Source organism: Colobus angolensis, unplaced genomic scaffold (genome assembly GCF_000951035.1).
Source record: "Colobus angolensis palliatus isolate OR3802 unplaced genomic scaffold, Cang.pa_1.0 Scaffold243, whole genome shotgun sequence".
Taxonomy (NCBI): domain Eukaryota; kingdom Metazoa; phylum Chordata; class Mammalia; order Primates; family Cercopithecidae; genus Colobus; species Colobus angolensis.
Window position 1 is genome coordinate 3,157,693 of NW_012115633.1, and position 12,268 is coordinate 3,169,960.

Below are 12,268 nucleotides of genomic sequence, written 5' to 3' on the forward strand. Positions count from 1 at the left end.
AAGAAAAAAGAAAAATCAGACTGGGTGCTGTGGCTCATACCTGTAATCCAAGAAAAAAGAAAAATCAGACTGGGTACTGTGGCTCACACCTGTAATCCAAGAAAAAAGAAAAATCAGGCTGGGTGCAGTGGGTCACGCCTGTAATCCAAGCACTTTGGGAGGCCGAGGTGGGCAGATCACATGAGATCAGGAGTTCGAGAAAAACCTGGCCAACATGGCAAAACCCTGGCTCTACTAAAAATACAAAAATTATCTGGGTGTGATGCACACCTGTAATCCCAGCTACTCGGGAGGCTGAGGCAGAATTGCTTGAACCTGGGAGGCGGAGGTTGCAGTGAGCAGAGATTGTGCCACTGCACTCCAGTCCAGGTGACAGAGCAAGACTCTATCTCAAAGAAAAAAAGCATGCATGCAATTGTATTTCTGTATTATTCTTCTAATATAGCCACACAACCACTTGTTAATTATATAACATACTAAACTCATGGTTCACCTAGAAAACTGGAGTGGGTAATTGAGAATAGCCTCACACACTAGCAGTATGTCAGACTCATGGAGCTCACAGATACCACTGTCTGCAGCCCCCCAAGAGACAGCATGTACATGCCTATTAGCATGACCCAAGGTTCCTACCTTCAATGGCCTATAAAAGCAAAAAGAAAAAGCACATAAACATAAAAATTGTGCCTTGTCATCAATATTTCAGTATTCTATTAATATTTTACTTAGAAATTATCAAATACCCAACCATCCAAAGTATCCATTAGCTCAGTCAGTTCAAGGTTGCAAATTGCCTAAAGATAATAATCTTCCAGTTGGCATGCTACACGATATAATTACTGGGGAAATAAAAACTTTACCTAGGCCAGGCGCGGTGGCTCAAGCCTGTAATCCCAGCACTTTGGGAGGCCGAGACAGGCAGATCACGAGGTCAGGAGATTGAGACCATCCTGGCTAACACGGTGAAACTCCGTCTCTACTAAAAAATACAAAAAACTAGCTGGGCAATGTGGCGGGTGCCTGTAGTCCCAGCTACTCGAGAGGCTGAGGCAGGAGAATGGCGTAAACCCGGGAGGCGGAGCTTGCAGTGAGCTGAGATCCGGCCACTGCACTCCAGCCTGGGCGACAGAGCGAGACGCCATCTCAAAAAAAAAAAAGTTTACCCAGGTAATGATTCAGTTTAGCTGGACATAAACTTATTACATTTTTCATAATCTTTTTTTTTTTTTTTTCCGAGATAGGGTCTTGCTTTGTTGCCCAGGCTGGAGTGCAGTGGTGCGATCTTGGCTCACTGCAACCTCCGCCTCCCCGGTTCAAGCGATTCTCCTGCCTCAGCCTCCCCACCTCCTGGGTTCACGCCATTCTCCTACCTCAGCCTCCCGAGTAGCTAGGACTACAGGTGCCCACCTCCACGCCTGGCTAATTTTTTGTATTTTTAGTAGAGATGGGGGTTTCACCATGTTATCCAGGATGGTCTAGATCTCCTGACCTGGTGATCTGCCCCTCTTGGCCTCCCAAAGTGCTGGGATTACAGGCGTGAGCCACCGCACCCAGCCGCATTTTTCATAATCTTAAAAGTTATATGGGACTGTTTCAGATGTTGAAAAAGTTCTGGAGATGGATGTGGTGATGGTTGCGCAACACTGTGAATGTAATCAGTGCCACTCAATTATATATCTAAAAATGGTTAAAAGAGTACATTTCATGTTATGTATATTACACCACAGTTTTAAAAAATGTTATTGAGAAGTAATATTAGCTTATTGGCCAGAATAACTATAGGGAAAACAAACACAAGTAGAATAAAGTGTATGTTCATATTGTATTTAATACTGATAGATAAAATAGACTTATATAAACCAAAACGTTAAACTTGTCTGTTTACCACAGATGTGCCTCAATTACGTGAATATTCCTAAATGATCCCAAATTGTTGTTTTCTGTATGAGTTTTAAAGTCTAGCACATTTAAAACACCGTTAATTCAACTTCCTTGTTTTTGGAGAATTTTAGGAATACTCAATTTACATATCTGTATAAATCAGAACAGAGATCCTTTAAGAGACTTTATAATCTAATTTATCAATACCCTCCAAATACTGGAGAACATTATACACGAAAGTAGATATAGGCCTTTGTTGATTATAGATACATACTTGCAAAGACACATAGAGAGCTTAGTAAATAGTTTCAGTTCCACAACTTGAGCCAAAAACCAGGAGATACAGACATTGCCAAGACCAGCCAGCAGCGCTAGAGGAATTAAAGACACACACATAGAAATACAGAGTGTGGAATGGTAAATCATGGGGCTGACAGCCTTTGGAGTTGAGAGCCAGGAACAGAGATTTACCCACATATTTATTGACAGCAAGCCAGTGATAAGCATTGTTTCTCTAGGTTATAGATTAACTAAAACAGGAAACAAAAGGATGGGCTATAGCAAAAGGATGGGCTGAAATAAAGGGTTGGGCTCTGGCTAGTTATCTGTAGCAGGAGCATATCCTTAAGGCACAGATGGCTCATGCTGTTGTTTGTGGTTCAGGAATGCCTTAAGTGGTTTTCTGCCCTGGGTGGGTCAGGTGTTCCTTGCCCTCATTCCAATAAACCCACAACCTTCAGCGTGGACATCATGGCCATCATGAACATGTCACAGTGCTGTAGAGATTTGGTTTATGGCCAGTTTTAGGGCCAGTTTATGGCCAGATTTGGGGGCCTGTTCCCAAAAGACATAGAAAATGCTGAATTGTCCACATATCAAAGGTCTGTTTTTTCCAGTGAACTAAAAATTCTTAACTTATTGGAGCTCAAAAAAAAAAAAACCCCGCTAAAAACTAGATTCTCTTATCATCTCTGGCCCATCAGAGAGTAGAACTCTTTAACATCTACCCATAGAAGGTCACCAAACGGACCACACAATTATAGAAAGGAAAGAACTAGCTAGAGAGACAGAGCAGAGGTAAGATCCCACTGCCAGGGATTCATTCTGGAACCAAGAGAAGACTTGGGGTTAAACCACTGGGAGGTGCCCTCCCATGGCGCAGCTCACCTGGCTGTGTCATGAATGCACTGGACATCTCAGAACTGTTGGAAATGACTTTATAGTTGTAGAACTATGACTGCAGAGAGAAAATGAACATGTGTCAGAGTTTAATTCAGCAGTTAATAAAGGAAATAGTAAAATGGTACAACTCGGTCCCATAACCTGAGTCTAATCATGAGAAAATACTAGACAAATGCAAATGGAGAGACCATGTATAAAATTACTAGCATATGATTTTTTAAATGTCCAAATTATGAAATACAAGGAAATACTGAAGAACAGCTTCAGTCTAAAAGAGACTAAAGAGATGGGTCAACTAAGTGCAATATGCTGTCCTGAATTAAAAACATTCTTAGGTGAATGCTGAACTCTGAGTGGTGCTAAGGAGTGGATGTTGGTAATCTGGTTTGGATGGTTGTGTGGCAGTTGTTTGGGAGGCTGTCCTTGTGGAAAACACACATTGAAGCATTTGGGGCAGTGGGGTGTTGAGTTGGTCACTTACCCTCAGTGCTTCAGGAAAGAAATTATATACTCTCCATCCTCTGTAACTTTATGATTGCTTAAAAAAAAAAGGAATTTATTATACGGGGTACTTTAACACTGTAAATATTCTTGTTCCTCATCAAGCTCACCACAATGGTTTTAGTATCCACTGATAATTCTTCTCAATCAGGTATTACTTTGATGGTTGCAAAATGGTGATTTTCTACCCCTATCATTTCTTTCATGCTAGTTGATGTTCTGCAAGAAACAATTTTCCCTGTTATTTATTTATCTGTTTTAGTAAGATTTGTGGATTCTTATTTTTTCAGTGGGTCTAATCTTTTGCTGTCATGATTGGTTTTGATGCTCACATTGTCCCAGATTTGGCCCCAGTGTGATGCGCGGGAGCCACTCCTGTGCCATGAGATGATTCATGCTCTTCTCGACTCTGGAGTCAGACACTTCCCAAGGAACCATGTTCCGTTTGTCAGACAGTGATGTTTAAAAGCAACCAACATTTATATTTTTTGTTTTAGAAACTTAGTTTTGTTAAATCATAATTTAGGATTTTAATGTTTCTATTTGACAGTATAGTTTGTTGTTGCTAATGTGCATTAAGTGAATGAATGAATACTATTTTAAATTTATTGTCATTTACTGTTGATAGATGAGACCAAGAATAACTGGGAAGTGTCAGCTCTTTCTCGGGCTGCCCAGAAAGGATTTAATAAAGTGGTGTTAAAGCATCTGAAGAAGACAAAGAACCTTTCATCAGTAAGAAGTCCTTTGTATTTTCTGTACCTTACATAATGCAGAGATCAGATTCTAACACTTGTGAAAAGTAAAAATCTTCATTTAAAATGTTAGTTGTTTTTGTTTGCAAAGTAGAGTACAATATAAAAATAATTTTAATATATTGGCCAGTCATGGTGGCGCACACCTGTAATCCCAGCACTTTAGGAGGCTGAGGTGGATGATTGCTTGAGTTCAGCCTGGGCGACATAGGAAGACCCTGTCTCTACTAAAAAATACAAAAAATTAGCTGAGTGTACTGGCGCATGCCTGTGGTCCCAGCTACTTGGGAGTCTGAGGTGGGAGAATCACCTGTGCCCGGGAAGTTGAGGCTGTAGTGAGCAAGATGACACCACTGCACTCCAGCCTGGGCAATGGGAGTGGCCTGACTCAAAAAAAATTAATATATTTTTAGCAATGAAAATATAAACTCTATTACCTGTTTTGTTTATTTTTTTTGGTCTTGTTTTTCTGTTCATCCCTGCCTTCAAATGTATTTAGTGGATAATAGAAGGTAAACTGGTTCATATTAAATAAGCAAGTTAGAATACTGATACCAGGGATATGTAAGACTTTCATTTATGCTTAGATCTTCAATATGTCATATTACCAGGTTCATTTTGTTCCAGTTTTCTTTTTTGTTCTTTTGTGGCTTTTTGATAATTCCTTGGGGCAGTTTACTCGAGTGAACCATATGATGTGATAGTAAAAAATGATGTAAATAGAGAAAATTGAGTTAGAATAGGGGAAATATCTATTTTGGAATTAAGTAAGAATTAAAATTTGAGAAACTTTTTTTTTTTTTTTTTTTTTTTTGAGATGGAGTCTCCCTCTGTCACCTAGGCTGGAGTGCAGTGGCACGATCTTGGCTCACAGCAAGCTCTGCCTCCTGTGTTCATGCCATTCTCCTGCCTCAGCCTCCCGAGTAGCTGGGACTATAGGTGCCACCACACCTGGCTAATTTTTTTTTTGTATTTTTTTTAGTAGAGACAGGGTTTCATCATGTTAGCCAGAATGGTCTCGATCTCCTGACCTCGTGATCCATCCACCTCAGCCTTCCAAAGTGCTGGGATTACAGGCGTGAGCCACTACGCCCGGTCTGAAAAACTTTTAACATCTAAAACTGATAATGCAAACTCTAGGGTCAGTTCTTCTCACCTCATTATTTTGGGCACCTTTTGTTTGAGAGACTAGAATGAAACAAGAAATGGCAGCATAAAAGTTTTTATAATTTTATGACACAGCAGGATAACATAACTTGAATATATCTATGGTTTTACAAATAAAATTTCTTGTATTCTTATCGATTTAATTTTTTTTAGGGCAGGATCTCAAGTCGTCACCCAGGCTGGAGTGCAGTGGTGTGATCTCAGCTCACTGCAGCTTCAACCTCCCAGGCTCAAGTGATCCTCCTGCCTCAGCCACCCGAGTAGCTGGGACCACAGGCATGTGCCACTGTGCCCAGCTAATTTTTGTATTTTTTGTAGAAATGGGTTTTACATTGTTGCCCAGGCTGGTCTTGAACTCCTGGGCTCAAGCAATCCGCCCACCTCAGCCTCTCAAATGCTAAGATTACAGGCATGTGCCACTGTGCTTTGCCAAAATTTTTGTACTGATACACAGTGCCTGTTCCTTAGCACTACGGTTCTCTAACTGTGACCCCTGGGGGATCCAGTGTGCAAGGCCAAAGCTATTTTTACTCTATTAATTTGTACCACGGTATTATGATGGAGAAAACTGTTGATTCTCTAGCACTGACTCTGAGCACAGATTTTTAAAAATACTGTGTGTGTGAGGCAGGAGGTGCACATGAAGCAGGCCTGCGTAGAGAAGTGTGACGGCTATCAGGAGAAAAAGCACTGTGTGGTGCTTTGAACGGGGAGCTGAAATAGCCACTGCTTTGTGGACACAATTTTTATTAAAATGACAACTGAAGGGCACACTGAGATGGCCACTTTGCCCAGAGTTTTCGTTTGTTTGGAAAATATAGTTACTTTTTATAACATGTAATGGGTTTAGTAATTTTAATTAAGTAACTATTTACATAGTTTCTGAATTTCAATTTCTAATGTTATTAATACTGATAAACAGAACCTACATAAAGCAGAGCTCTTTGGGGGTCCTTGGTATTTCTTAAGAGTGGAAAGGATCCTGCCAAAAAGTTTGGAATTGCTGGTCTAGGAAATGGACATCCAAGTGGATGGCAAAGAGTGTTTTCATATGTCTTCTGTTTAATTTTTAACCCATTTGTAATCACATATATACAATTGTTCAAATTTATAGAATGAAGCAATATCCTTAGAAGAAATAAGAATTAGAGTAGTACAAATGCTTGGATCTCTAGGAGGACAAATAAACAAAAATCTTCTGACAGGTAAACTTCTTTTAAAATAAATAACCTCTGTAGATATATCTGTGGTTTTATTTGGATGTATCCAGGTCATAATATATTCTGAATATTTGCTCCTATATGTGATTTATATATTTTAAATAAGATTATAAAGAATAATATCTTGGCTAATGAAATTCTTTGACTGTATTCATAAAATTGGAATAATCCAGTATACCAGTAGAATAGATGTTCTAGCTTGACTTGTTAAGAATGTTATCCAGTTTGAAACAATGTAATTTGATACTCTTTTCCATGTGTCAGGAATTCCAAGTTAATCTCTTTGAGATCCAATATTGTTAATATTTTGATATTTTTAGAAATTTTTCCAAATGAGAATTACCATATTTGATTAGTAGGCTGTGTGTGGTGGCTCACGCTTATAATTCTAGCACTTTGGGAGGCTGAGGTGGGAAGATTACCTGAGCCTCAGGAGTTTGAGACTAGCTTTGGCAACATCATGGCAAGAAGCTGTCTCTATTATTTCAATTTAAAATAATCCACTTTTTTTTTCTTTTCTTTTCTTTTTTTTTCTTGCTCTATTGCCCAAGCTGGAATGCAGTGGCATAATCTTGGCTCACAGCCATCTCGGCCTCTCAGGTTCAAGCGTTTCTCCTGCCTCAGGCTCCTGAATAGCTGGGATTACAGACAGATGCCACCATGCCTGGCTGATGTTTTGTGTTTTTAGTAGAGATGGGGTTTCACCATGTTGGCCAGGCTGGTCTTGAACTCCTAACCTCAGGTGATCCCCAGCCTCTGCCTCCCAGAGTGCTGGGATTACTGGTATGAGCCACCGTGCCCCACTGTCCCTGGTCAAAAGTCTACATTTTTGATTAGTAAAAATTCCTCTGTATTTTTACTTTTGAAATTTGGTGTTAATACTAGTGAGTTTTGGTTATTTAGGGAGTTACAGCCTGTATTTGGAAAGTGTTTTTTTTTTTTTGAGATGGAGTCTTGCTCTGTCGCCCAGGCTGGAGTGCGGTGGCCGGATCTCAGCTCACTGTAAGCTCTGCCTCCCGAGTTTATGCCATTATGGACTACAGGCGCCCACCACCTCGCCCAGCTAGTTTTTTGTATTTTTTAGTAGAGACGGGGTTTCACCATGTTAGCCAGGATGGTCTCGATCTCCTGACCTCGTGATCCGCCCGTCTCGGCCTCCCAAAGTGCTGAGATTACAGGCTTGAGCCACCGCGCCCGGCCTGGAAAGTGTTTTAAAGAAATTTTTTTTTGAAGATGGAGTTTTGCTCTTGTTGCCTAGGCTGGAGCGCAATGACGTGATCTTGGCTCACCACAGTCTCTCAGGTTCAAGGGATTCTCCTGCCTCAGCCTCCCTAGTAGCTGGGATTATAGGCATGTGCCACTACTCCCGGCTAATTTTGTATTTTTAGTAGAGACGGGGTTTCTCCATGTTGGTCAGGCTGGTCTCGAACTCCCGACCTCAGGTGATCTGCCCGCCTCGGCCTCCCAAAATGCTCCCAAAAGGCATGAGCCACTGTGCAAGGCCAAGATTTTTGTTTTTAAAGTAAAAATTTTGTTCATTGACTTTCTTCCACAGAATAAGTAACTAAGTGAATTTGGATGTTAAACATTTGAGACTATTAGGCTTGTTTAAAAGTAATTTTACTTTAAATTAAATCGAGTGATTTCTGATGTAATTACATATCTGAGGCAAAAGAATAGGGAAAGGTGAATGAAGTGCTTCACTTTAATAGAATGTAGAACAGGTGGCGTTAGAAATGTTTTGATTTGTGAATAATTCTGACAGTAATAAAAAGAAAAAAATGTTTTGTTCTTTTTAACTCTTTTCTAACAGTCGCTTCCTCTGATGAGATGATGAAGAGCTATGTGGCCTGGGACAGAGAGAAGCGGCTGAGCTTTGCAGTGCCCTTTAGAGAGATGAAACCTGTCATTTTCCTGGACGTGTTCCTGCCTCGAGTCACAGAATTAGCGCTCACAGCCAGTGACAGACAAACTAAAGTACTTCTATTTTTTATTTCACCCATTATTTAGAGCCTGTTGCTTTAAAAATACATATTGGTTAGGATATGGAGAACACATTTCAGCCATTCCAATATCAGTAATTTTCTGTTTTCTGTAATACAGTAATTAGAAAACTACTTACTTACTAGAAGTCAATGTCATTGAGAAATGGAAGTTAAGCATAAATTGTCTTAATAGATAATTGGGCTGGGTGTGGTGGCTCATGCCTGTAATCCCAGCACTTTGGGAGGCCGAGGCGGGCAGATCACTTGAGGTCAGGAGTTTGAGACCAGTCTGGCCAACATGGTAAAACCTGATCTTTACTAAAAATACAAAAATTAGGTGTGCTGGCGTGTGAGTGTAGTCTCAGCTACTCGGGAGGCTGAGGCAGGAGAATCGTTTGAACCCGAGAGGCAGTGGTTGTAGCAAGCCGAGATTACACCACTGGATTCTAGCCTGGGCGACAGAGCGAGACTCCATCTCAGAAAAAAAAAAATTGCCTTTCAAAACATTAATATACCAAAAGCTTTAGAGTGATATTTCGTCTATGCTTGGTTATCCTCTTCACTCTGGGAGTTTAGAAACAGATAATCTCAAATTTTCATACAGGCATACGTTGGTGATACTGCAGGTTCAGCTCCAGACCACAGCAATAAAGTTAACATCTCAGTGTAGTTAACTAGTTAATCACACTAGTTTTTTGGTTTTTCAGTACATGTGAAAGTTATGTTTACACTCTACTGTGGTCTATTTAGTGTGTAATAGAATTAGAACTTCATATACATACTTTAAAATGCTTTATCTAACAAAGTGAGCACATGCTGTTGGAAGAATTGAGCCAATAGAATTTTTCAATGAGGGGGTTGCCACAGACCTTCAATTTGTTAAAAAACACATTGTGTCCAAAGCCTCATAAAATGAGGTATGCATGTATTAATTTGTAAATTTTCTATAGTGCTTCAAAAAATATTTTTACTAAAAGTGATAGTTGAAAATGTGCTAACAGATGAAGCAAAGTTATATGGTTCTTTAATATGGCAACAGTGAAATATACTTCTCAAGAATGTATTAGTGTCAGTTTCTAAAGCTTTAAATTTTAATTTTTGTTCTTGGATAAAAAACAAAGTGAACAGAATCATTAGTATTATACAGCAAGAAATGCTAATTACAGTTAATTTATATTTGGGTTACGTGATAATTATGTGCAATGAAATTTTTCTTCTTAAAGGGCTAAATTGAGTGACATTTCACATATTCTCTCGTCTTCATGTGATAACTTAGATGTTGCTGACCTCCTGGTCTGTTTTAGGTTGCAGCCTGTGAACTTTTACATAGCATGGTTATGTTTATGTTGGGCAAAGCCACGCAGATGCCGGAAGGGGGACAGGGAGCCCCACCCATGTACCAGCTCTATAAGCGGACGTTTCCTGTGCTGCTTCGACTTGCGTGTGATGTTGATCAGGTAAGGCCTTTGAATCTGAAACAGTTGTAACTGAAACTTTAACTGAACTTTTTAAACTGAAACTTTAAAAAGTTTGGTTTCTCTAATTCCGTAGTCAACAGAGCAGTGGAATTACCTGGAGATCATTAAGAATGATACTGCTCCCTGGCTGCTACCCCAGGTCCTCTGGTTTAATTGGTCTTGGGCGTGACCTGGGCACGACCTGGGCACCAGGACTTCTAAAAGCTCTCCCCTCCACTTTCAGTGTGTCTCGAAGTTTGGGGATGGCTGTTATAGTTAAAAGTTACTGAGAGTCCAGGCATCTGAAGGTGAATTAGCTGTCACCCCTCTCATGGACAAACATAGTCTTTCACAGAGGGAAGAAAAGAGAAATAACCGTGGGCCAGGCGTGGTGGCTCACACCTGTAATCCCAGCACTCTGGGAGGCCAAGGTGAGTGGATCACCTGAGGTCAGGAGTTCAAGACCAGCCTGGCCAACATGGTAAAACCCCCATCTCTACTAAAAATACAAAACTTACCTAGGCCTGGTGGCGTGTGTCTATAATCCCAGCTACTCGAGAGGCTGAGGCATGAGAATCACTTGAACCCAGGAGGTGGAGATTGCAGTGCACTGAGATCACGCCACTGCACTCTAGCTTGGGAGACAGAGCAAGACTCAAACAAAAAAAAAAAAAAGAGAGAGAGAGAGAGAACTAACCGTGGCTGACAAGTGGCCTATACTATGACTTTATGGACAAATCCTACACTGCTGCCATGAGGCAGAAAAAGGTAAGAAATCTTCTCAGTTCATTTTATGAGTCTTGCGTGACCTGAATATCAGGGTATACACGTAAAAACGAAAATGAAATACAAAACTCATTCATAATGCAGTTGGAAAATTCTGCAGTATACATGTGTGGATATAGTCCAGCAGTATGTTCAGATGCACTGTTATTAAATAGAGTTCATAGTGAAAACTGGAAACTTACCACAGAAGTAGATTTAACATAGCAGTGAATCTCTCTGTGGAAGCCTGGGAGGCATTTGGCAGCTCCTGATGAAATAGGAGTAGTTTCACATGATGTTTAATGTGATAGAATGTTTGCCTGAATCTTGCAGCCAGGTCATCCTCTGTGTGAAGTACTGACACTCCCTTGCGCTTCCACCCAGCATGGGAGCGCGGCCTGTTTCTGGGAGTGGTCAGTGTTTTACTTGGAGTTAGTTATTTCCATGTTTAGCATCCTAACCTCTCAAGGTCTGTGAGTCCCCTGAGGGTACGGGCAGAGCCTGGCCCGTGCTCCCTCTCCAGCATCTACCCCAGCACTTGGCACTTGGCAATTAAAAGACACTTGTCAGGAGACCAGTAAGGCTAGGACATCAGCCCTACTAACTATTTGGGAGATTCTATTCAATACTGTAGGATACGAAAATCACAGAAGGAATATTAGGAGGGAGAAAAGATTACTATAATTGTTTCCAAATCTGGAAAGCCTAAGCGTAAGCATATTAGCTGATAAACTCTAAGAATTAATAAAGGAAAAAGCTGATGAATTATAAACACATAATTCTCATTATCTATTTTCATATGTTATTCTCATATATTTCATATATTAGTATTGACCACTTGGAAAATATGTCTATAACATCTTGTTCATAACAGCATAAAAAAAATGTCTAGGAATAAACTTCAATGTGCCAGGCAAATGTATTTTATGACTATAGAAGATGAATAGCTTATGTACCTGAGTTAGACATTATTGAAAAAAAAATGTCAAGTTTCCCCAAATCAATTAACTCTGGTATAATTCCAGTAAAAAATCCAGAATTAATTTTATTTTTGAACTTAAAAATAATCTGAATGAGTAATTGCTTGAGCCTAATAAGCAAGACACGTTTTGAAAGGGTAGTGTGCTGGAGGGAGTCTAATGTAGCAAATGTTAAAAAGGGGCCTTGTGGAGTATAAGAAGCTGAACCAGTGCACAGATGGCTCAGTGGGAGAGGTAGGTGCTAGAAAGTGTGTATATGAAAATTGTGTCTATGGTAGGGGGCCATTTAAGTGGGAAATGGGTCATTTAATAAATGATATTAGGTCAAATGACTAACATGTTAAAGAAAAAATTTTGAGGGGGCGGAGCAAGATG

At 40.1% G+C, this 12,268-nt stretch overlaps 1 protein-coding gene across 2 annotated transcripts in view; it reads left to right on the forward strand.

Annotated features, from left to right (window-relative positions):
- The window catches only part of PRKDC (protein kinase, DNA-activated, catalytic polypeptide), a 189,562-nt gene that overhangs the window by 37,199 nt on the left and 140,095 nt on the right, over window positions 1-12,268 (forward strand). For both annotated transcript variants that reach the window (XM_011945691.1, XM_011945692.1), the window contains exons 22-25: window positions 4,193-4,299; window positions 6,601-6,691; window positions 8,520-8,683; window positions 9,996-10,148. In XM_011945691.1, the coding sequence (XP_011801081.1) occupies window positions 4,193-4,299; window positions 6,601-6,691; window positions 8,520-8,683; window positions 9,996-10,148 (515 nt within the window). The remainder of the gene's footprint in view (window positions 1-4,192; window positions 4,300-6,600; window positions 6,692-8,519; window positions 8,684-9,995; window positions 10,149-12,268) is intronic.